Source organism: Symphodus melops (assembly GCF_947650265.1).
Source record: "Symphodus melops genome assembly, chromosome: 4".
Lineage (NCBI taxonomy): Eukaryota > Metazoa > Chordata > Actinopteri > Labriformes > Labridae > Symphodus > Symphodus melops.
The window spans coordinates 16,000,316-16,024,701 of record NC_136694.1 but is presented as its reverse complement, the minus strand read 5'-3'; the positions used below and the strand labels follow the sequence as shown (position 1 = coordinate 16,024,701).

General features: G+C 39.1%; 1 protein-coding gene across 1 annotated transcript in view; it reads right to left on the bottom strand.

Annotated features, from left to right (window-relative positions):
• Positions 1–1,639: 1,639 nt before the first annotated feature.
• Positions 1,640–24,386, bottom strand: part of tex264a (testis expressed 264, ER-phagy receptor a) — a 58,643-nt gene continuing 35,896 nt past the window's right edge. Inside the window, exons 3-4 of the mRNA XM_079340774.1 lie at positions 7,631–7,802; positions 1,640–3,015 (exon numbers count right to left, since the gene is read on the bottom strand). Of these exons, the coding sequence (XP_079196900.1) occupies positions 2,624–3,015; positions 7,631–7,802 (564 nt within the window). The 3' untranslated portion in view covers positions 1,640–2,623. The remainder of the gene's footprint in view (positions 3,016–7,630; positions 7,803–24,386) is intronic.

Genomic DNA, 24,386 nt, shown 5'->3' with positions numbered 1-24,386 from the left:
AGTCGTGACATGGTGTGAGGTCAATCCTAGATGGTGATGTTACAGAGGGGAAAGCGAACCCTTGTCTCTCTATGACAAAGCCAGCCTCACACATACGCAATTCTCAAGATCTAAATTTGTTTGAGACATCTACCCCTATCGTAATCTTCAAGTGCAAAGTAATGAGATTAATAATTAACATCATGGGCAGGCAATAATCTTCGCTCAAAGCTGCATGACACCACTTTGGTTTCACAATGAATTAATTCAGTTTGTGACCCAGTGTGTCATCATTTGGCCACTTTCAGACTGATTTTTTTGTTGTTGCCTTGAACAAAGTTTAAGGTGCGAGGGTTTACTCTGAAAGTGCAGCAGACTTGGTGGCCTGCTGTCCCTTTAGTGGGGTACACAAATCTAATAGTGTGCTTAAAACCAAGAATTTAGGGAGATCTATAAACAAGTTCTCTACTCAGGGGGCCAACAAGATGATATATCATCATATTTAAGATACTGCATGCAACAACACAGCAAGGATGGGAGAAAATTGAAGCTTAGAGTAAGAGTAGTTTTTGTTCCTCCACAAGGTGAAAGAATATTGATATTTAGATTTTTTTCCCTAAAATTTTCTTTGAATGAAAACTGTTTTACTGAAAAATGTTTCTCCACACATTCGTTCCTTTTTTTTTTAAATTAGATTTGGGAGTGTGAACAAAGTATCTAGTGGCTTGAATGGAGTTTTTTCTTTTGAAAAATAAAACTTGCCTGTACTGGATGCTACATTCAATTCAGATATTATTTCATTACATGTACCGTATATGTAATGTTATTTATAAAATGTATGTCAAATAAGTAAGAATTCACCATTACGAGAGCCTGAGGAGTATGTTTCTATATATGTGACGGCATGTTAATTGTTAAAGTCACTGAGGCTTTTGATTTGAAGGAAAGCATTCGTATGAGAGCATGATGCTCATTGAAGAGCACTCGATAAACAAAACGTGTCAAGCAAACAATATATCAATATTGTGTCGGATCATATCCTTCCGCTTCTGCTCTACGCAATGTTGATCAAATTAATTGCAACAAAACAAATACCAATACCAAACACCTCTGATTCAGATGCTGCCCAGATCCATGCAGCTTATGCTGAGATGACAGATTTTGGATCCAGTAACATTACTTTCTAATAACATTTTGTGGCCTTGTGTGTCCCAAAGGGAACCAAATTCACATTATATTGAGCATAATGATCGAAGTTTTCAGTGCACCAAGGCTTTCCAGCTTTGCTTTAATGTTTGTTAACTTGCACAGTTTCATGTCTGAGCTTCTCCAAAGGAAGCAGCAGCACAGTTAACCACTACAATGTGGAAACATGAAAGCGGTTAGCATATAAAAGAACTTAATCAGTTACTATGCACTTTGGTGCCTCATCAATAACGTGTGCACCCCAGTGTATCTCGTTGACACCCACACTTTGGTACATTTCTCTGTCTCTGTTGGGAAACAATAAACAGGAGATTTGTTCTGGGGCTGGAGCAGTTTGATGTGCCTCTGTGTTACAAAACTTAAACGTGAGGTTGTTTTTGACAGGCAGTGCTAAGTAAGTGTTTCATTATTATTCAATTAAATCTTCCTAAAATGGATTTCTGGAAATCAAACATTTCATTTGAACATTTTATTACAGATATAAGACACAGCCATGGCAATATGCTGTCCATAATTTCACCAACAATTTCCACCAACAAACAAGGCATAACTAGTCTCTGCAAGTGAGTGAATTTGGGTTACAAACAGATGTACAGAGTGGTTTAACAGAAAGGTACAGAAGAGAACATTATGGGGTGGGAAATTAAACAATTAATAAAGAGCAGAGTGATAATGAAACATTCAGGAAATAGTCCAAGGAAACAAGTTTACATCACTGAATTTTAGCATTTTAATTCTTGTTCTGGTCTCTGTTATGTATGTATGTATATGTGTTAACTACTTGGAGTATGCGTTAATGCAATTTAATTAAGCTCTGTTTCAAAGACTTCAGACTGCCCCATATGTGCAGGGAGAAAACATTATAATACACAAAATAGGTCCATTGATCGTCCTGCTTATCTTCAACCAAGTAATACTTTATATTAAACTGAGAAGTCGGGTTACTTAAACAAACAAGTGACAAACTACTTCGAAAGATGGCATCGATAAAAGGGGTCAAATAAGGGGCAAAAAGGTGGTAAGCCAGGTAAGCTTGTGTCAGTGTCTCTCTTTTGAAGTTAATCTTAAAAGGAAGTGCTACTTCTAATGCAAACAGAAGTGGTTGTGATTAACAAGAATAAAATGAAATAGAAATTTGAGCAAATATTTCCTCCTGTTTGCTCTACACAAAGTTCAAAGTGTTGGTCACCCTGGTAGATGTACGAGGCAGTTTTCTTTTATATAAATGATTAAAAATGATCTGAATAAAATGAAGTAACGGTACAGGAAAAAAGTACAGGTTTCAAAATGAGAAATAACAAGGTGCATGTTGGTTATGGCATTAACAGAAAATCAGACCCACCAACCAGATTACACGACAGATAACCAGCAATGACTGAGAAACCCTCTAGCATGCCAGTGTTACATAGCCACAACCCTTATCTCGCCAACATCCAGACTACTCCTCCCCATCCCCCACGTGATCCTTCTTCTCCATCACCAGTTCATCTGCTTCTCTCGCTCCGTCTTCACCCTGAGGAACCCTCACCTCCTCCTCTTCCTCCTCCTCCTCCTCCTCCTCTCCACGTTCCTTCTCTTCCTTCACTGCTGCCTCCTCCTGCTCCTCCTGATCCATGTCTAGCTCTTCAAAAGATGAGCCGCTGCCCATAGACTCATTTGAGCCTCTGTCGCCCTGGTCTCTGTGCTTAATGTCTTCGTTGGCATCCATTACGTCCCTTAGAGGCAGGGAAGAGGCAAGGGAGGCGGCCGTGGAAGCAGCCAAAGAAGTCTCCCTGCTGTCCCATGGCACGCCGCCGCTCACCGAGCTCACGTCGCTGTGGGAGTCGGCACCTGCAGCAACAAAGGCAAAGAGAAAAGGAAAAGATAGCTTCTGTGAGAACAAAACCAATCCATCAAACTGAACCAACACCTGAAAAGTGGCCAAGTAACAATCTTAATTATAGATAGATAAACATGTTTGTAGATATTGCCATATAAAAAACAAACAAACAGACATTGGTGTTAATATGAAATAGACAACAACCTTGCATGGAGCCATGAGGATCTCCTGGGTTATTAGAAATGATCTTCTGGGAAGATAAATGTCAATTCAGGATTTAATAAGAACCCAACTCTTCGAATTGATATTTTACTCAAAAAACCTGTGACAGAGAGTAAACGTCAAAGGATCACCACAGCCACAAGGAACATCCTCTGGAGACCAAACAAGTCTTTTGAAAGTTTTTAATTCATTTATAGGTGATAAGATGTGTCACAGGATAAGTGAAACGTTGACTTTACTGGAATGATAGAATCAGGTGATCCATACAGTCAGTGGCATGATCATGTAGGGCCAATAAATCTCAGTTAATCTCCAATTTACAATTTATCAAATACTATTTGAATATCTAACTGTACAAACATATGTCCTCCTTCTTTTTGAAATGTAGATAGAAGCTATCCTATGTGCCACATTTGTATTTAGAAAAACAAAGATACTGTAAATAAGCACAAGTATGATTAACATCGTATGAAGGTGATGCAAAGAAATCCACTTTTTTATGTTTGCATTTTTGTAATTTGCCATCCTTTGATTATAGCGCAGAAAAATGGTCTTTGTTACAAAATCCTCGGATTCACTACAATTCACCAGATCTGTGTCAGAAACATTTTATCAAATTCTACTTATTGAAATTTATTGAGATTCTTCGTATAATCTGACTTTTAGTACATTGCCTTCTTGGAGACGGCTACAGTACATATCACATTTCTGAAATCATTAAAACGAGTGTCCATTAGCTGAATAGATGAAGATTTTCTTACCCACATAATCAGCTTGCTAATGCTTTCAGACTTAAGTGGATTCTAATTGGCCGTTGATTCCCTGTGAACAAATGGCTATTCATTCACTTGTTTCTGTTTTTGTGTTAACCTACCGAGAGAGATAAGTTGTACTGTGCACAGCAGTGACCTGAAACATTCGGTCATATAATTTCATGAAAATATATATACGGTATATCTCAACTAAAGTTAAAGCTGTTTGCAAGAAAGCTGGATGACTCATCTTCTGCCTGAATTTGCCCAAGAAAAAGTGAAGTAAAATGTTTGAGACAAAGTTTCTTCAGTATGAAAGTATTTGAGAAGTGAATCTCTCTTTTTCTAAGAAGATCACCACCAGTACTGAATCTATTTTATGGACTGATTGTTTAAAATACTGTACGTAGCCTGAGTATAGAATTCAAGGAGTCAAATAAAATACCAACAGAGCATCAATGGAATCTGACTTAAATGACTTTTCCTACTCTAAATAAATCCACATATAAAAATGTGTTTGCACTAATTGTATCATTGGGGACCAAAATACAATAAAAACAAGGTCCCTGAGGTCCTTGCTGAGGTCACTCTTCCTGTTCTTCCATTGGAAACTCAACGCCACTCGTCAATGTAATTATCACATCCAGCACATCTCATCCCGTCTGCAGTGAAGAATGATATATAGGGAGTGTCAGTTTTAGGTTATTTATGAGAACTATAAATGGGTCTGTTGATTAGCTAGCACATCCAAACCAATCCGTTGGGAATGGTATTTGGTGGAACAGGTCCAGTGTGAGTGTGATGTGCCTCAGAGGTATTGTTTTAAGACGCTTAGTGACGGAGGGAACACACTGATTTATATTACAGTTGTCTGTTGCAATAAAAGGACTTTTTCCACAGAGACTGCTCTCACAATTAAAGGAATTTTACAGGAAATAATGGATGTCTTTTCGGGGTAATTGAGTGAACAGACCCCTGAGAAAGATTCTCATCACATTCGACAATGATCAACTCCTCCACGAGAGCAAGCCAAGGTTGGCAGTTGGTTGAAAGCTGCCGTATTGACTATCTGAGTACCTAAAAACTTGCATTTCTACAGTTATTACAATGAGGTTTATCAACATTATCCAATTGAAATTGTGTTCCATTCAACACTCGTCTAAAAACGTGTTTAATGGTGTACAAATGAAGCACATGCACTGGCCTGTTTGACACTGGGGCTGATTTGTGTCCTCATTGGATTAACAAGCTTCTCTCCGCACAAACACTGCTGTGATCATCAGATTATCATGAAAGTGTTTTCCCTTTGTTCGAGCGTTGTTACTGCTGCCAGAGTGCACTGAGTTAGTTAGTCAGTTAAAAATGGACAAATGTTTTTGGTCCAGTTAGAGTTTAAAGTCATGACGGTCAATAATGTTGACGGCTGAGTTGAGAGATGAAAAGTCAAAGTCACTCTCCTGGTGCCAGCATAGGATATCCACAGCTGGCTTGTCAGACAAAGCTTTGCTCCCCTGATTGATCCGGCTCTCATTAAGAGAGCTCAGCTGTGTCTGAGACAGAGAACATCCACATGCAAACACACTTTGTATTGCACAGACCCAATTCTGACAGTGGTTATTGAACCCTAAAACTCATGTAAAACACCAACACAAACAAATAAACACACAGATGCACCATACACCAGCCGTGACACACAAACTCTGCACACAGATTCATACGCGCTGACGAAGCAAATGCTTAAACTGTTTTAAAGGCAAAACTAAAGAAAACATCAACAAAGATTAGTAACTTTCCAATTCATTGATTATAAACTGTTGTACACTTAACTTACTGCAAATTGCGTTATAGCTCCTTCTAAGCTTTTTTTTTTTAAAGAGCATCAAAATTGCACATTATTTTTGTACAGTGCATAAAGCATTATGTGCAGTCTTCTTCTCTTGTTTTAGTAAATGTCTTTAGGTATATAAACCTAAGTGATTAGAGAATAAGGATTACTTTTTTCAATCAGTTAAACTTGTCTGAAGAAGTGAAATCAATCGTTTAAAGCACTCTTCTTCTTTTCTTCTTACTGACTTTGTCAAGTCTAGATCCTAATTAATGACCATTTTAATGAAAATGTGTGAAAAGCCTCAACTCTCAGTTCAACAAAGTGTATGCTGTGTCCCTGGAGTTGAATAGTAGACGCTTCCTTTTACTTGTCTTTAAAAGTGCAAGGCGAGCCAATCTAAACATGCCAGGCCCCGGTAAACTGTATATAATGATGTAAGACCTTCTTCCTGATTGATCCTCTACATTTACGTAAGTTATGTTGACAAAAGATGCAGCACAATCTAAGCTCAAGGCAGAGAGCACCTGATACATATCAGCCAACAACCATCCACTCTGTCCCATTAACCTGTCACCACTTTCTCTTTCTGCTGGTGTGTATAATGGCAAAGTCGATAGTGCCACAGGTCCAGCATGTTTGAAAGAATAATGGCAGCAGAGAAGACATTGGGTTTTAAGACACATACTTGTAGTGACAGAACAATGAGACATCTCATAGATCAGACGTCCTCAGTGATCAAGGACAAGCTGTGGATCAGTTCAGTGGGAGAATAAACAAAATATTTAGTTTGATCCTTACTAAACCAGGCGTCACTGTCTACATCCATCCATCCACCCACAATCTACAGCCTTTCCCATTCAGGGTCGTGTGGGGCTAGAGAGCCTGTTGTCACTGGGCGAGATGTGGGTTACAACCTGAGCTGTTGTCATTGTCGACAGAGCAAAACAAATACCTCATCTATTGTATATTGCAACAAATAAATTACATAAATGTGTGATGAAACTGTTTTTCAACTTTGTTTTGAAGTAAAACATCTATGAGTGTTTAAAAACAGGTCATGTGGGAGAGATGTATTTTTTTGGCTGATGCTTCAGTTTTTTTTTAATTTGCTCTAAAAGATGAGTCTAATGGGTTAAATGGACTTGACAGATGACAGATAGACAGACAGATACTAACTCGACATATGACTTGAACTTGAATAGCTCTTTTCTAGACTTCTGACTACTCGATTCTTTTTACACTGCATGTCAATTTCACCCATTCACACTGATGACCGAGAATGGAATGTGAAGTCTCCATCAGTGTTAACTCTGCCATTCACACACACTCACATGCTGCTGACACAGCAGAAGGAGCAATTTGGAGTTCAGCGTCTTGCCCAACATGTGTCTGCAGTTGCTGGGTATGGACTACTGACGCCCTTCCAGTTGTGAGCCACAGCTGCCTCGTCTACATCAGGGGATTCCAACCCTTTCGGAAAGCTAATACAATGAATCTCACCAAGAGCTACATTCAACACATTTGTTTACATGTATTGACATCATGTATTTAAACAAATTGTACTTGTCAAATTTCAATACCCAAAGCCATTATTTTGGATCATAAAATGATTAACAAGTCAGATGTTCAGTTGGACTAGCCATGATTTGGCCGATACCAAGCATTTACCTGTCATGTTGTAGATTTGAAAACCTTCTGTCAGGTATCTTAAGATATACTGCTGCCACAGCGGTGGAATATTCAATATTGCTGACCTGCGATTGTATCAGGATTTTTGTTCACACATCAACATTATTAGTTGAAAAATGAGTTTATTAGTTGTACCTGTAATATCAGTCCCCCTGTCCTCGTCTGAGTCCTCTTCTTTAACGTCTGTTTTAATGTCCTCCTTCATTTCTGGTACAAAGAAGTCTGTCTGGCGAGACAAAGGAACCATGTAGTTGATGACATCTGAACCACAGACCTCTATAGTGGGGAATGCACTCAGTTTCCTCTCCTGTGAAAACAAGAGAGACAAAGAAGACACTTAGTACTTTAGTTTTGAATAGAAATGGATGATTTGTTTCCTCAGTTATTCTGTATGTTCACTGTAGTGATGCACAAAAACCCCTTCAAGGAAAAAGCCAGAATAAAAGTTGGTGGACAACACGGCTTATCAGCCCAAACCTTCTGTGGGAGCAGCGATGTGTACCGACATCACCAAAAAGACCTCACAATGCCACTTAGAGATGTTTAAGTGTCAAGCTGTATAATACAGTCAGAGGGCAGGTCCCTGTGTTTTATAAGCAGTGTACACGTTATGTGAACCAAACAACGCAGGAGCATCCAACAATCTAAATTACGCAGTCAAAAAAAAGACAAAAATCACTGCACAGTACAGTAACAACAGTTGTCCTGCGCTGGACACCAGAGTAGAGGTGGAGCCTCGAGTGTTTCACCCTCACGCTCATACATGCCACAGAGCTTGTATCTTCACGCATACACATTTTTGCTGGAGTGAATGCTGGAATGTCTCAGGGAAATATGGCACGTGCAGAAAAACGTAAACGTAAAAGGTAAACAACAAAAAAAAAATCCACAAATTCCCTGTAAAAGCCGACTCTCTCTGACAACATGTCTCTGATTTTGTTGAAACATGAACTCAGTTCAGAGAGATGGGAATGAAAATATGGACGGCTCAGATAGCGGTGATGTTCTCAGACGGGCAGGAATACTTCACACAAGTAGAAAAATATTGTATATATATCTTTAAAAGGTTTCCACTTTGCTGACATAACACTATGTAGTTGACACATTAATGTAAATATGCCTTACCATGTGATGCCATTAAAATTGCATAGCCACATCTATGAGCCTACATTTGCACCCTCCAGTGGTGTGTGCAAAAAAATAAAGAGTTTATAAATATTAGACCACATTTTCTCCAAAGAGAACATTAACCTTGCATCATTTCCCCTCTATATGCTTTCATATACAGTATTTATCGTTGAAGAGCTGGTGGAGGCCTGGGTGAGCTTCACAGTAACACACATAGTTGATTGTAAAGTGACGGATGAATGTTGAAGTGTGAGACACTTCCCAGGAATACCTGAACATATATAAAGGATCTTTTTTAAATAGCAGATAGTCCTTTTTGATAAGTTCCTTACCAAAAAAATCAATACACACAGCTCCTATGCTCTCTACTGACATGTTGGGAAAGTGAATCTGAAGCCCCCTTCATTTCACAAAACAGAGATAGAAAAAAACTGTGGTCTTAGTTAGGGATGTTTTTACTGTTATTTATTTTTTGACATCTCGTTTCATCTTTTCTTGAATTGACAAATAAGACAAATAAAGTTTTTTGAATTAAATAAATAAAATAGAATAAATTTATTCTTTTTTTTTAATATAAAAACACCCTTCTTGACAATAACTACAGGTCTGTGTTTTAGTTGCATTTTTTGTATTTTCCAATCAGGGCTCTATGCTAATTATCTACCCTGTGACAATGCATTAATCTAAAAAGTGGACATTAGGTGGGAAGCATGGCATGAAGGACTGACTGCACTTGGCCGTTAAAAAACTGAACTGGGGAGATGAAGAAAATTCCCAATTTTCTTCGATCTTGTTAACATCATGGGGGAAAGTTTAAGAAGACTTTGGCACACAACTTTTTCAGTGGATATCACATAACATAAGCAAAAAATGTATACAATAAAATTGCCAAGCCAGCACAATGGCATGCGAAACATTGTGATTGAAAATACGGATCACAGACATTTTAAAGAATAAAGAAGCATGCAGATAGTAATATTCAGATACATAAATGCATGATTAGATATCTCCATGTGGCCTGGAAACGCCTTGGACTCCCCCAGGAGGAGCTGGATAACACTGCTGTAGAGGGGGAAGTCTGGGTTGATTTCCTTCGCCTGTTGCCACCTTGAGTCGACCTCAGATAAGCAGAAGAAGGTGAGTGGATGGAATCTCATGTGGAACTCTCTTCATATCCTTTCACCACATGCATGTGGGGAGGCGTGTTAACAGATGCATTGCATCCTTCACACCGAGCTGCGTAATGAATGCACCTTAGTTTGAATTTCTATGCTCCCAGTGGTTGGCCCCTCACCACATGCACATTCTCAGGGTAAAAGTCAGTTCTCTTTACTCAATATAACTGAACTTACAGACCTGCAATGTTGCCATGGTTGTGCGACAAATTGAGCTATTTTAGCTTTTTATGAGAGGATAAGAAACAAGTTACATGGTCTTACAGCATTCACCTGACTCAATTTACCTGAGGGTCTGGGAGATCGAGGCTGATTGATTAGTTAGTCTAATCCTGTGCAAAATAAGACCATAGTAGATGGCATGAATCACCTGGCTGTTGCACACAGGGGTTCCAGCCCCGGGCTGCCTATGCAAATGAGTACCCATCTCCTTGAACCTGCTACGATAATGAGCTGGAAAAAGAGACAGAGACAGTCGACTATACAGTAAGCACACACATCTCCAAGGGATACTGTCACAGATAAAGGGGAAAAGTAGCTTGGGAGAAAGATGCGTACCAATGTGTGCAATTCTGACGCTAACATTTACCTTGTTAAAATAGTCACAGGCTTTTTTTATTTTTTTATTTTAACCCCTTGTGTCTGGGAACTGCAGGTTTCCACTCCTATCAGAGACTACATCACAACATCAGCCAGAGAGGAGCTCACCATAAAATCCTCTCTTATTTTCTGTGGAAGAAAAGAAGAAATGAAGCCTGAATATATTCAGGACTACGTGACAGTATGATACCTTGCTCTGTTTAATCTAAGGATTGTTGCCTTCAGGTTAGGAAAGTGTATTTTCGAGGAACTTTAAACCAAAACTGAGCTTATGCTCACTATCCAGTTGACATCAACTAAACATTGACTTAAATGAGGGCACTGTAAATCGTATCCATTTCCTCCCAGACCAACGCCCCAGCTCAAGAACTACGATTAATTCTGACCAAATAATAAAATGGATGTTGAAATAAAAAAAATAAAAAAATCTGAAACAGGAATGAGTCCTAAAAACTATTTCCAAGTAATTCTCACATGGATGACTTTATTTCAGTTAAAATATTCACTATTTGTCAAGTGATACCTGATAGAGCTTTTATAAATAAATGTTAGTTAACTGAACATGTCCAATTAAGGAGTGCATTTAATGTGAATAATACATTCACAGCTGAGATTGTGAGCTTTCAAGTCTGAAAAACCAGATTTATGTGGACTCTTCTGTTGTGATAATAATAATCTGCTCAGTTTTCTATTTAGATCTGTAGTGCTGATCTTTGCATCTCTGTTAGAAGATAAAGTCTTAAATAACCTCAAAAGGAATTTTTGGTTCGTCCGTATCACCATCCAGGTTTTTAACCAAAAAAAAAAAAAAATCTTTGTTATGTCCAAATAGTTACTACTGCACAAAGAAAACAAACCAGAAAAGTCTGAACCCATTGCCTTCAAGCGTCTCCGAATATTGTTTCCACTTTACTGAAGAAACTTGCCTTTTTTTTCTCGATATGCGTCTACCCTTCGTAAAAACTACAGACAGTGACAAAAGCCCTGAAGATAATGATAAAGAGCATGTTAATTATGTCTTTCTTTAAAACAGAATTTATCTACAGCATTAATTATTCTCCAAAAGCTTTCTTTCAAACGACATGTCAACAAAGAAACACTTTAAAAGTGTTTTTCTTGTCCTCAGCCTCAGACCAAAGCCCTGACAAGCTTGACTTTTGAATTATCTTCATCGGGACGTATTTATTTCAGAAAAATCAATTCCCCACATTCAAACGCATCGACAGGGAAACTCATTTCAAACTCATACAGCTGAAGTGAGCCTGAGTGAAGCCGATGTATTTCTTACATGTTGTTAAATTGAGACTCAACAGATGAACAGGCGCTTATCCAGAATGTCATGGACAGAGAATTGACGGAAAAGGAAGTCTTGCCCTAAAGTCATCTCACACTAACCTTGTTGTCACCAGAACTACAAAGAAATTCACGTCAGTAGTGTTCTGTATATTGTTTATCAGAGGACCATCGTTGCAGAAGGATGCCGAAATTGAAACAAATGGGATTGTGAAGAATTCTATGACTTCTCACTTTTTAATACAGCAGGATGTTCATTTGTACATTATGTTCCTATTTTGAGTAAAACAAATCCTAGTAATCATAAATGTTTCAAGCTGGGTTTGTAATAGTTTAATGTGACATCGGTATCTTCTGCTTCCTCTATAGACTCTCTACCAATAAGTCGCCAGACGTACCCCAAGACAAAGACAGAGACAGAGAGACAGAGACAGAGACAGAGAGAGACAGAGAGAGACAGAGAGAGAGAGAGAGAGAGAGAGAGAGACAGACAGACAGACAGACAGACAGACAGACAGACAGACAGACAGACAGACAGACAGACAGACAGACAGACAGACAGACAGACAGACAGACAGACAGACAGACAGACAGACAGACAGACAGACAGACACCAGGTTGGTAACTGATGTCTTATCTGACACACCAACAAAAACAAACAATGCATTTATTATTAAGCAATGATAAGAGTACCATCAAGGTGTCTCCTTTTCAAAGTACATTTCACTGACCACTAATCCATACTTCCTCTCACCAGGGAAATGATGAAGACGATAGATTAGGTGTCCCATTATTATAGACACTCTCTGCTGGCTTGAATGTTTTAATTATATGGCGAGTGAGATGTTCCATTTCCTCTCTGTGCCCTTTTCTGCTCTTAGCCTGCCTGCCTGCTGTCTAATTGGATTTCAAATATTTCCCTAAAGTCTATCATGAAGTCAACATGCATCCACTTAACCTGTGTCCGTGTCGAGTAGCGGCTGGGATTGAAATGTGCTCTCCTGCAAGAAGTGCAGATACAGACGACCTCAGGGAAACAGGTCAGTCGTTCCGCCCGGCTGCCTCAGAGCACACTCAACACTGATGATCATCACAGACAGTCACACTTATTCTATCATAACTTGTTATCTGCCTCACTAAAGCGGTTTATTCCACGGACCACAACCTCTCTCTCCCACTCATAATGCTTGTATTAAATGGGTCACGGGCCGTGCTCTCTCAACTTCGCTCCTAAAAAACCCCCACTTTTAACATGTTATACTTAAACTGGCTGAAAACATGTGATAGAGAGAAAGTGATCCTTCTATTAAAATAAATGTAGCTTTACTCGGTCTGTTTGTGCATTCACTGATTTTTGACGGCAGAAAACCTATGATGAGACTGAAATTTCTAATCAGAAATTAATAAATTATCCATATACTAGATTTGGCTCTTGAGTAGCAACAGGAAACCAAAAGGCCAAACCAAAGCTTCCAATCAAGTTTTCACTGAGACCAAAACACTTCCACCCTCTGTATGAGGCCTCACAGGCCAAGAACAAATGCTGCATGCTCTCACTTGTGCACACCTGTGGTGAATGCAGCTATAATACTCTTTGTCTCAGTGTGTCACTGCACCCTGGAGACCTGACACGTATATTTATGTTTTACCCTAATGAATTAAAAGCCGGTTATATTTTTCAACAATCCTGAGTTACTTGACCTGGATTATTTATACCACTGTTTTTCGGTCTTAAGTTTTCCTCACCTTTTTTTATAATTACTTAGATGTCTATTTAAATGTCCAAAAGGGAAACATCAAATGCAAATAATTCAGCAAAAAAAGTTACATTTGTCCCTACTTGTACCTATTCATAAGAACGAGGATGGAACAACCTATACAAATATCTTTTTCCATATAGCTTCGTGATGAAAAAAAAAACAAAAAAAACTGTTTCCTGAACTTTTAAATGTTGTTGCCATCTTCACCTTCAGGCTCACAAAGCAACGTGTTCAAAGTGACATCTGGCCTTTATCCTTGGAGAGTTCAGTTTCATCTCAATGAATGGACAGAAACAGCTTAGTATGAACAGGATCTGAAAAGGAGTCTGAAAGAAAACGGTACGTAATAAAGTAGGTAAACGTGTAGTGTATTGACACAGCCAGCGGTGAAACAGTCTTTTCACAGATCAGAGGACACAGAGGTTCAAGAATGTATTATGCTGGTGTGCCCTTGACCAAGACACTCAAGCTTCTGCATCCCCAGGGTGCTACTCTGTAGTTAACCTTTTTTTCCATCATTGGAAAATATAAAGCGGTAATCTTCCAAAGAGAATCAATAAACAGTATCACAGTTTTATTAGGACTGCTCGCCGAGAAGCCTCTGAGGAAAGTGTAATCTTTAATCTCACAATCAAAATTAGCTCCATAGTTTCAGCAGTGACAGAATTCAAACAGCATTTTAACAGATTGAACACTCTTACAATATACAACTGTGATTAAGAGGGGGGAGAGATTGATCAAAACCACGAGGGTAAACCGTTATGTGTGGACTATGTTCAACTCTTAGAGGTCCGAATAGGATTTCTGCCCTCGAAAGCAAACAACTTAGGGAGCAAATTAGTGCTGCTAAAGGCACTTTTTTAAATTGGCTGGTTCATTACATGGTGATGCATCTAGTCACTGGGCTAAATCTTGAATAATTGCGATTGCTTTCTGGAAGAAGGCGTATTTAGTGTGTGTTTGTGGACGGTGGGTTGCAGACACAGACAGATAGGAGAGTGTCTCATGAGGGGTTGCAATGTCTGTGAACTCTATGGCAGCTGCTGTGTGAGGACGCTAAAAGCCAAGGAAGTGTGCCGTGCCTGAGCACAGTACAGAGCGATCAGGCTGGTCAAACGAACTGGACTTTAGGGTTAAAATGTGCTTGGACATGGTACGGATTACAAATGTGACAGCGCCCTCATATTCCTCTCCTATAGATACACTGATAAGAGGAGCAAACGTGATTACAACTGAAAAAACTTGCAATAATTTTTTTTTGGGGGGGGGGGGGGGGTTCAAGCAGAAATGTCAAGCTGTAAGATTTTTTTTGCAGTTTCACCGTCTTATATCTAAAAAAACCCCCTAATCAATCAAAGCTACTGTTAGAACTTTTGATTTGCAAAAATTGTTCCCTGTGGACAGGGCAGTACTTTACTTCTGGATTTTTTTTAGCACCAGTCTAATGTTTATGTAAACAGAGGCAATATCTGCAGCATGCAGTCCGACCCTGCGACAGAAGTAACAGACTTTTCAGAAAGTTAGTAGTTGAAAGACTAATGATCATTTGTTTCCATCAAAATTGCACCATCCTGATTTAATTTTCACTTTCCTTCCTTACTCTTTGTGCTAACATATAAAAGTCAGTTGGGCTCTGAATGTCCTGTGGTGTTCCCTTGGAGACATTTGAAGGTATTCTGGGATATTGAAAAAAAAAAATCTTAGCCTTTAATAGAAAGAGGTAAGGCAGGCAACACTTTATCACAACCCCTGGGATTCTTTTGGCCTCAACAATGGAAGATTTATAGGATAATAAGAAGAAATCTGAGCATGCATTGGATTTAAAAGACAAGGTGGAAAGGTTGGGTGTTGAGAAAACCTCAATTGGATCGTAACAACGCTGAATCACTACTGCCTCTTTAAATGTCCCATCAGCCAACATGAAAAAGGAGCAACAACTCGACAAATTATTTCCTTACTTTCCACTACTTTCCTTCCCGTCCATTTGTACGTTCTCTGCCAAAATCACAGTATTCATTCATTCTTCATCGACTGTATGTTGAGGTCAAAGGTCATAAAATGACGAGGATGTGTATTCACCACACCACAACAAAGGGGGTTTAAATCTGCTTGAGCCGCTTCACAGCAATAAAGTAACCGATGAGCCAGCATAGCAATAAAGAGGCATTCCCAAAACAATTTGCATCACAAAATAAGCCTCAGACAAGTTTAATTCATAGCTGCTATTGTTTTAAGTCAAGGTTTTGGCTTATGTACAGAAGCTCGTAAATCCTTCCTACTACAGGAAATCATCCCAGTAGAGAACGGGTCAATGTGAACATATGCATACTTGGAAGAAAAAAAAAGATGATATTTACAAGGGCATCTCCAGATGAAAGTGGACACTCACCATCCCTCAAAGAAACGGACTGATCCTGAGATGGAAAAATCTGTTGTCTTGCCAGTAGAGAGGTTCAGTGACAGAACACCTCCACCCTCGGGGGAGAGGCGTGAGATATGGCTGTGGGGATGTGTTGAATAATGAAAGGATGACAGAACGTTCATTCGGCCCTGTATCCAACAGTGAAACACTCCAACTGGCTTGTACCCTACAGCAACAAGGAGAAGGCTCTTGGCCCATAGATATGAGTGTTAGCCACTTCATCACAATGGGTTATGTATAGGACAGACACAAACGCATGGACACGCTCACACACTTACACTTCTATTTTAAGATGGATGATTTCTCACCTCGGACCCCAGGCACACCAAAATGAAAATTAATACAAAAGCTGGGCGACTCAAGGTGACAATTGGTGACAGTCTCTTGAGTTCACTCTCTCTCCCCTGGCCTTTTCTCTCCCGGTACACTATTACAGCCACCTAGTCCACCCTCCAAACCCCCTCCATAACCTCCTCATCCCCTTCTTCTCTGTGGGGAGAGACAAAAACTCTACTTAACACCTCTGTGGAGGTGTCCAATTCAGACTGTCTCTTAAGGCTGCACTTCCCTGGAAGAGTGTATTGTCATTGTGCCTGCAGTGGGTCTATTTTCTGCATCTGTCTCGGCAAGCCCAGACGACCTCTTCTTTCTCTCCTTCCTGCCCGTGATTGAAGAAGTGTGCAAAGATGGTTGAAGATCTGAGCACTGAAAGTGGCATTGCTCCGAGGACTATGAGGCTGGAAGAGTGGACGGCAGGGTGCTGGGTTTGTTGCAACCTCCACATGCACCCGTGCAATCAATAAGAAGAATCACTGGATGAGCTACAAGCATAGTGACTCTGTCAGCAGCTGATGTGGTCTCCAGAGCTCCTCCAGAATTGATCTCGTACACTAGAGAGGGGGGAGAGGCAGTAAGAGTGGCTACTCTCCTAGCTGTGGATTATAAAGCTTCCACCCCCACAACCACCACCCTTTCTTGAGTGTCTTTATCACCAGGGAGTTTTAAGAGGTGAAAGAGGAAATGGGAAGTGAAGGTCAATTAATGGTTAAACTATAGACTGTAGATACTGTGCTTTACTGCATCTTATGAGCATTAAAAATCACTTAAGGGAGTGTTTGACATCAGCTCGGACTGACAAAAGACACGAGAAACAAGATAAGAAACTTCCCTCATGACATATTTCAATCCAAGCTGGGTGGTTGGCTTGATGGATAGAAGTGCTGGACGTCATCGTGGTTTACTGTACCTGTTTAATAATGTTTGAAATGTCTCAAAAAAAGTTAAAGGGATGATTCCCATTGACTTTTTAAAAAATACCCTGTATTTTCATTTATCTGATTGTGGATGCATTTCCATAAAAGTTGTTACAAATAGGCATGATGCCAAAGTAATGGAGCCTGTTTAAATGTGCAACTTTTCACATGTAGCGCCTCCAGCAAGGTCCAACTTTTCACAAAACCTGTGAAATATATAAACATCAATGAAAAATAAAGGTTATTTCTTTTGCAGTCATGGCTCACAAAAGATGTATCCTAACTAACATTGGTATATTTTACTGAAAGCCCACACAGTGGGTCAATGTTAAGATTGGAGCAACATGTCTTATCAAGCTGCAGATGAACAGAAAAAGATTTTGTAATCTTGACCCTCAAAACAAACTGACATCTGTCAACTTCGGTTTATTTGGCACTCAATGTTAATACACTAATATTAGAAAGCTCACACTTAAATGAAGGTAATTAATACAAGCCTATCAGTTTGTTTACCCCCCGGGGACAAATAAAGTTTTTTTAATTGAATTGAGTTTAACATGGTAACATTAGCATTTTGCTAAAATAAACACCTTTCTGTTTAAGGCTTAAATACTGCCCGTGTGTTGAAACCAGACTTCATTATTAATACAAAGCTTTTATTTGATCATTTGATAAACCTGAACAGTTTATATATTTGAATCTTGAGATTCTTTTTAAGTTAATTTTTTAGTAATGAGTTTCCAGTTGTTTTTTCCCCCCACATTCGCATCACAGACTTTGTTCTATAAAGTACACTTAAAAAAAAAAAAAAAGACTGAATCCAGGTTATATGTAAATATAAAGCCAGGATAACCAGGTTTTCGTAAGCCTTTTCAAAGTATTTTGGGTTCTAATTTACATGATGTGACTGAAATGAGGTTACTACAAGAAAAGAATAATCACAGGATTACTTGAGTGCATCCAAACACAATGAGTGAGCTGCGCTGTTCCTTCAGAGCTTCGAATGCAGTCATGGAGGAGGAAACTTAATATGCCTTGAAGGCTTTAACTTCAGACTGAAAAAGAAAAGGAGTATACTTACAGTAGCTGTGAGATTTCACTCTGAAAACGAATTTCAACTGAAAGCACAAAGCCATTAAAGAAACCATTGGAGAGGCTTGTGGTCAATTATTCCAAGCCGTTAATGCTTCAGGATTCATTGAACCAGTGCACAGAAAGGAGGATATGGAAATACATGAATATGAATGTGATTAATTTTAAACTGGCAGACAGATTCCCTCCTCTAATTGAGATCTTAATCTAAGAGTCTAATGTTAAAGATATTCACATCTCCATTCTAATGAGATACAATTAGAGGGAGGGGATATGGACAGAGAGAAGGGACTATGTATTCTTTTCTCCGGCAGGCTCCCTCCTACAAAGATCACCTTAAATACAGGATATGCTGTATAATAATTAGAGTGGACACACCACGACAGTTTCATTGCACCAGCAAACCTGAAGGCATTTCGAAGGGCTGAGATTAGTGAAACATTTCTGACCTGTCAAACAAAGAGGGCTCAATTTGGTGGCATTTGGTTAAGAGCTCCAATGCAAATGAAGCTAACAAAAACCCAAGAGCAGATGAGTAGGAATGTGTCTATGCTGCTGTGGCATTATTTGAAAACACGCAAAGCCAATTATTTTTGGTATGTATATCTTTTCCTGACATAATTAAAAACTGAGAAAAGCAGCTAAAAAAAAACGTGGTACGCTGTCCAACAATGAAAAAAAAAAAAGTTTGATTAATGTAGCACTAATGAGTTTTGGCATGTCTTTCGCAAGGTTCAGCTGAATTATGAGAGGACAAGCAGGGCAACGAAAAAAAAGCTACTTTTATACAAAAGACCTACACTGAACCAAAAATAGGTAATTAGTGATTCAAATCTTTTTTCCCCACACATGGAAATTGATCATCAAGAAGTGAAACCGAATCTTGTTGACCAGTCTCTCTCTCTCTCTCTCTTCATCTATTGTCCTTCACAAAGTCCTCGCCTGCCTGGCCTTGTAGCCTTAGAAATGAGCCATCAGGCATTCTACCAACTCCCCATGAATAAACCATGGGTACCATCCTTGGCATTCACACAGCAAGAGGGCAAACACCAGCGAGGAGCACACATGTGCTCACAGAACACATGCAACTAACATGAATACAACTAAAAGGCTTCAATGCTTTTTTCTGTTACAAATCTTTTATTCATTTGCATTAAAGTGAAAGAGTAATCTAACTATTTGTATGATTTTTTTTCTTTCTTTATGTGATTCAGTGTTTCTTCTAGCAGCTTTATCACTTGAAATAAGAAATTCTAGATGTCTTCTGGAGAATTTCAAGCCCACACACATTTCTCGAAGATATATCCGACATACTTGGTATCTTTGGTAACCGTTGCTCCTTAGCAAAAATTCAAAATAATATCCTGTGGCTTTCAATGTGACAGCCTGCGTCTTTAAAAGCATTGCCACACAGAGGGGTAGCTACTAGAACTAATTGTGTCATGTATGAGCTCTTCTTCAGAGATGGAAAAGTCATGTCTTCCTCTCTTTTTTTTTTTTCTTTACAGTTCCTCCCTGTCCAATTCATTTACTGCTGGTTATGTGGAGGATTGAAAAACCCCAGAGCATACCACAAAGACCCCAAAACCCTCTCTATGTTGTACTGGACAGATCATCTCTTTAATTAGAAAGTGCATCCTCTCTGGTGCAGGACAAGGGAGATTTATTATTTATTTTGTTTAAGCCAAGTGTGTGAGTTTGAGGTTGCTTTACCAAGTCAAATCTGATGTAGTTACTTTTGAGTTATGTGACTGTTAGCAAAGTAAGGAACCACATAAAAAAATAAAAACGCCATTGGGTGGAAAATTAAGCAATTATTTACATTTTGTTCTGGAGATAACCAAAAAAGTTTTCAAGGCATCCATCCAAAGATTAAAAACTACGAAATGAGTCTGAAGTCTAACCAGAAGAAATATGGGGGCTAACCTAAGTCACATGGGTAATTTCTCATCCAGAATATTGAGTCAAACAACCAGAATTGCCAATGTGTTTTTTTTCTTTACAATATTCAGCGAAGACTTCCCTTACAGCAGAGGAGATATGAAGCTATTTAAAAGTATTGTAACATAATCAAGGTGAAATAGCATTTAACATCACAAAGTTTGGTATAACTCCTTTTTTAGAGGATCAATAAGACAGAAAAACTGTCTTCCATGGCCACAATCAGTGTGAGTTGAACAGAGAAAAGAGAACAGGATACTGGAGCGGATCCTCTGACTAATGGCATGTTTTTAAGAGGAACCAAAGATAACAATTTGATTCAGCTCCACGCCTACAACCTCCAATGGAACAGAAAAAAACACAGAGAGCGCTAATCCACTGTCAGCTACAAGACAAGAGCTGCTGTGAGGTCCGGGTTAAAATCGCTGAAGCCCTGCTGCTGTCCTCAGGGCAAGAGGCATTTTCAAACTAAAGGCCACCCTCTATTAGAGCTCTGTCAGCATGGCACTACGGCAGCCTAATGGTTACAATTAACAATCCCTTCTGCTGACAGAGCCCCTGTCTGGATGCCCCCTTCTGCGCCTGATCCTTTCCTAATGACTGTGTTTTATGGGTTCCTGGAATGAGTAACTTGCACGAAAGAATGGAGCAGGAATGTAAAGAAAACAGAATTCACTGATTTATAGAGAAAACACAAGACAGAAGCTGATATAAATCTTTAACAGATTTGAGAAACTGGAAGAAAGTGATTCTTGGGTTTAGAAAAGTGACAGTACATGTTGATATGAGATGCTGTAGACATTGCACCAATCAAAAGAAGAAGCCTTGTTGGACCTATTACACTTTTTAAACGTGTTGTGTTGAAAAACAAGTGTGTAGCAGAGTTAGAAAATGACAGATATTTACAAGAACTTGTAAATGTATGTCCGCTGCTGTTTTCTGAAGTAAACCCCTGAGAGCAGGGACTCCCACGGAGAGCTGGGAGGAAGACTATGTTGTTGTTTTTTTGTCTCGTTTGCCGCATAACCTCTTATTCAAAACACCATCTGTTGAAGAGGCGAAGTTAGTAAACCCGCTCTTTAAAATAACTAGTTATTTGTCATTGAAGGTAGGTAGATACTTTTTAGTTATCTAATGTTCTTGATGACTTCATTTTGAGGCAACTGCTTCAGTTATTTCAGTATTCAGAAAAATGCCCGCACAGATATTGGCAATCAGAGGCAGACAGGCCATCTGGAGGAGTGGGAGTTCTGGGTGGGCTGTTCGACCAGTGGGCTGGTGATGAGTCTAGAAACACCAGTACAAAATCAGGGAAGAAAATCATTCTCTGATGTTGTTTGATCATTCATTAGGACTGACCGGCTGGCTACATACACATGTGAACCTGGCAGCGATTAGATTTACATCTCCTGAGTCCATTCCTCTTCTCCTGCCAACTTCACTTTGGTGCATTCTGCCTCGAAACACATTCAGGAATGGCAAACTTCACTCTGACTTCAACTGCATGGGATGAATATAACTGCTTACGCTTCATGATACTTTAAAGTTTGTGTGCTGTATGTACTATGCAAGCCAAATATTCATGCCAAATTTTAAATGCAAATTACAGAGGAAGTTAGTTTAAAAATATTTATAGTCTAACAACACTTTTTTTTTTTGGGTTCTGAACTTAAACGCTCCACATTGGCACTGGTTTGTATGGTGCAATTTTAATTAGTCTTGAAGCTTTGCATGAGTTGTTCTTAATTTAGCTGTCTCACAATATGGTCTATCGCGCCTCCAGGACTTGCATGTTCAGAACTGCTTTTTCACCTCATTGTGGAAATAGACGATTTAATTAATCATCTGAAATTAAACAATTCAAAATGCTGAACTCAATTATTACAGTAAGTTGGGGCCTACGCACATGCCTTGACATTGGGCCAGTTCTTCAGGCATTGCTATAACGCCCAGTTTCCTTTGATTGTTTTCGGTGACAAGTTTGAAACGAAAAAAGCAAGCAGTAGCTGACAAACACTTCCTTTAGGACTGCAACTAATTACTATGATTGTTGTTGTCAGTTCATTTGTTTCTAACTTTGTCCGGCTGTCACTTAATATCAGTTGTTTTTCATGTTGTTTTTGTTTTTCATAAAATACCAGAGAATGGTCAAAACAAATGTTGAGCGATTCATAAACTTTTAAATTACTGTAATAGAGGAGTAATGTCACACCCAAAAAAGGCCATTCAAAATGTTTAAAACAGAACCTTTTGCCATTTCCTTAAAAAAAGTAAAGTAGTTAATTGATCATATAAAGGCATGAATAGAATTTCAGTCAACAACTAATGCACTGAATTGTTGAAGGGAGATTATATCAGGGTCTATTTCAAAGCTGAGTACAGCTTTCAATCATATCAAACAATCTTCATCATCAGATGCTGCTTGTATTGTATTCTATATATTTTCACTCCATCATTTTAGAGGTTAAATGGAGTTCAAAGTTTAAGTTTGAATGTGGAAAATTCTGAGCATTAACTATGCTGATAAATATTGTGAACACGTTATATTTATAATGATTGTAATCTATGTTTAGCCTGGAACATGACATAAAATTAATACAGTGAGCAACATTTAAACATCTACTTTACAAAGAACCTCAATGTTTGTCATTATTGCTGTTTATTCCTGCTGTACTTCTTAAACTCCAGCTCACTCTTAAAGATAAGTCTGACCCATTTGCCTTCCTAAAGCCTATTTACTCTGCCACACCCCACTGAGTCGAAATTACTATTTAGAAAGGTAAGAATATCCTCATCAGAAAAGTCTTGTCTGACTCAAAGCCTTCCATTAGTCCATTTCACTGCTTTCTATCACTGTCTGTTAGACTACAGTGTGTCTCCAACTGTCAATCTGCCCCTGATAGCTTCTCTTTAGGAGATGTCCTAGAAGGCACAACTTCAGCCTCAAAAACCATTGAACTGTGTGTCTTAAGACTCACAAAGCTTTTTACATTTGTGTGTTTAGTTTTTTATTCACATCACCCTGTATTCGTTAATGCTGCACCACTTCCACATTTTCTGAAGCAGAGTGAGTCTACTAACACAAGCATCCAGCAGAACTGCCACAATTCTCTATAAGTGCTGTGCTGCATCTGATATGGCATTTCCATTTTGAACTTGTACTTTCAGGTGTTTCCATGCTCACCTTCCCAAACTGTCAACAGAAAACTAATTTGATCGCAAGTTCCCCTCAGGAGAGGAAAGACAGGTCTATGTCAGCATCATAGTTGCCATCAGTCAAGAGCGAGCATTACGATATGTGGTATGGTCCTGCTCTACTCAACTCTTGACAAACTGTCAGACCACATGAGTTACACATGCATAATTCAGTCTCCGAAAGAATTTGGATGCGGTTCCATACTGTGAATCATATGAATTTGAATCATATGAACGATGAATTGTCTGAAGCTGATGGACTGAGTTGAAAGTGTGTCAAGACTTTGGCACAAGCAGACATGGCCCTTTCCAGTAAAACATCCTGATATGGTCTACTCAGTAAGACACAGAAACAGTGATACAGATAAAACTGTGGTCGCAGGAATAACTTACAGCTTGTCGGGTACAGTTTTCATACATTTTGTTCCGACAGGAGCACAGCCGATGGAAATGTCTTCACTGGAACCCACACGTCACTAACCTGACAGTCTTCCTTAAAGAGAGGAAGGTGAAGGAAACCGAAGAGCTCAGCACCTTTCCACTAACAACCCATGATACAATATTGTGTGGATGAGAGTAGTTTAGAATGCTCAAGTGTACAGTATATGTGTTGGCCTACAGACAAAGAAGTTTTGATAATGTTAGTTTTCTCCCTGTGATAACTAAATTGACTATTGGCTAATAACTAACAGTTTGCTTGCTTTGATATATAGCACACTGTTGCTGCTGTTTGTCATGTGATACTGCACCTTAAACCAGCTGATGTTTTTTTTTGGGGGGGGGAGAGGATATGATATACTGAATTATAGAAAGAATCAGAGGCAGATTATGTATAGCATGATTATAGATGGATATGCTACAATATATAGGGAAGAAGTCTCACTGCTTCGTAGGAGAAGATGTCAATAAAGAGCTTGTGATCTGGTTGGGCAGCTGCGGTTCAGTCATGAAAGAGGGAGTCAACTTTCAATTGAAAGGTTGTTCTGTTCAGTCCCAGCTCCTGGTGTCTACAGGTTGAAGTGTCCTTGGGCA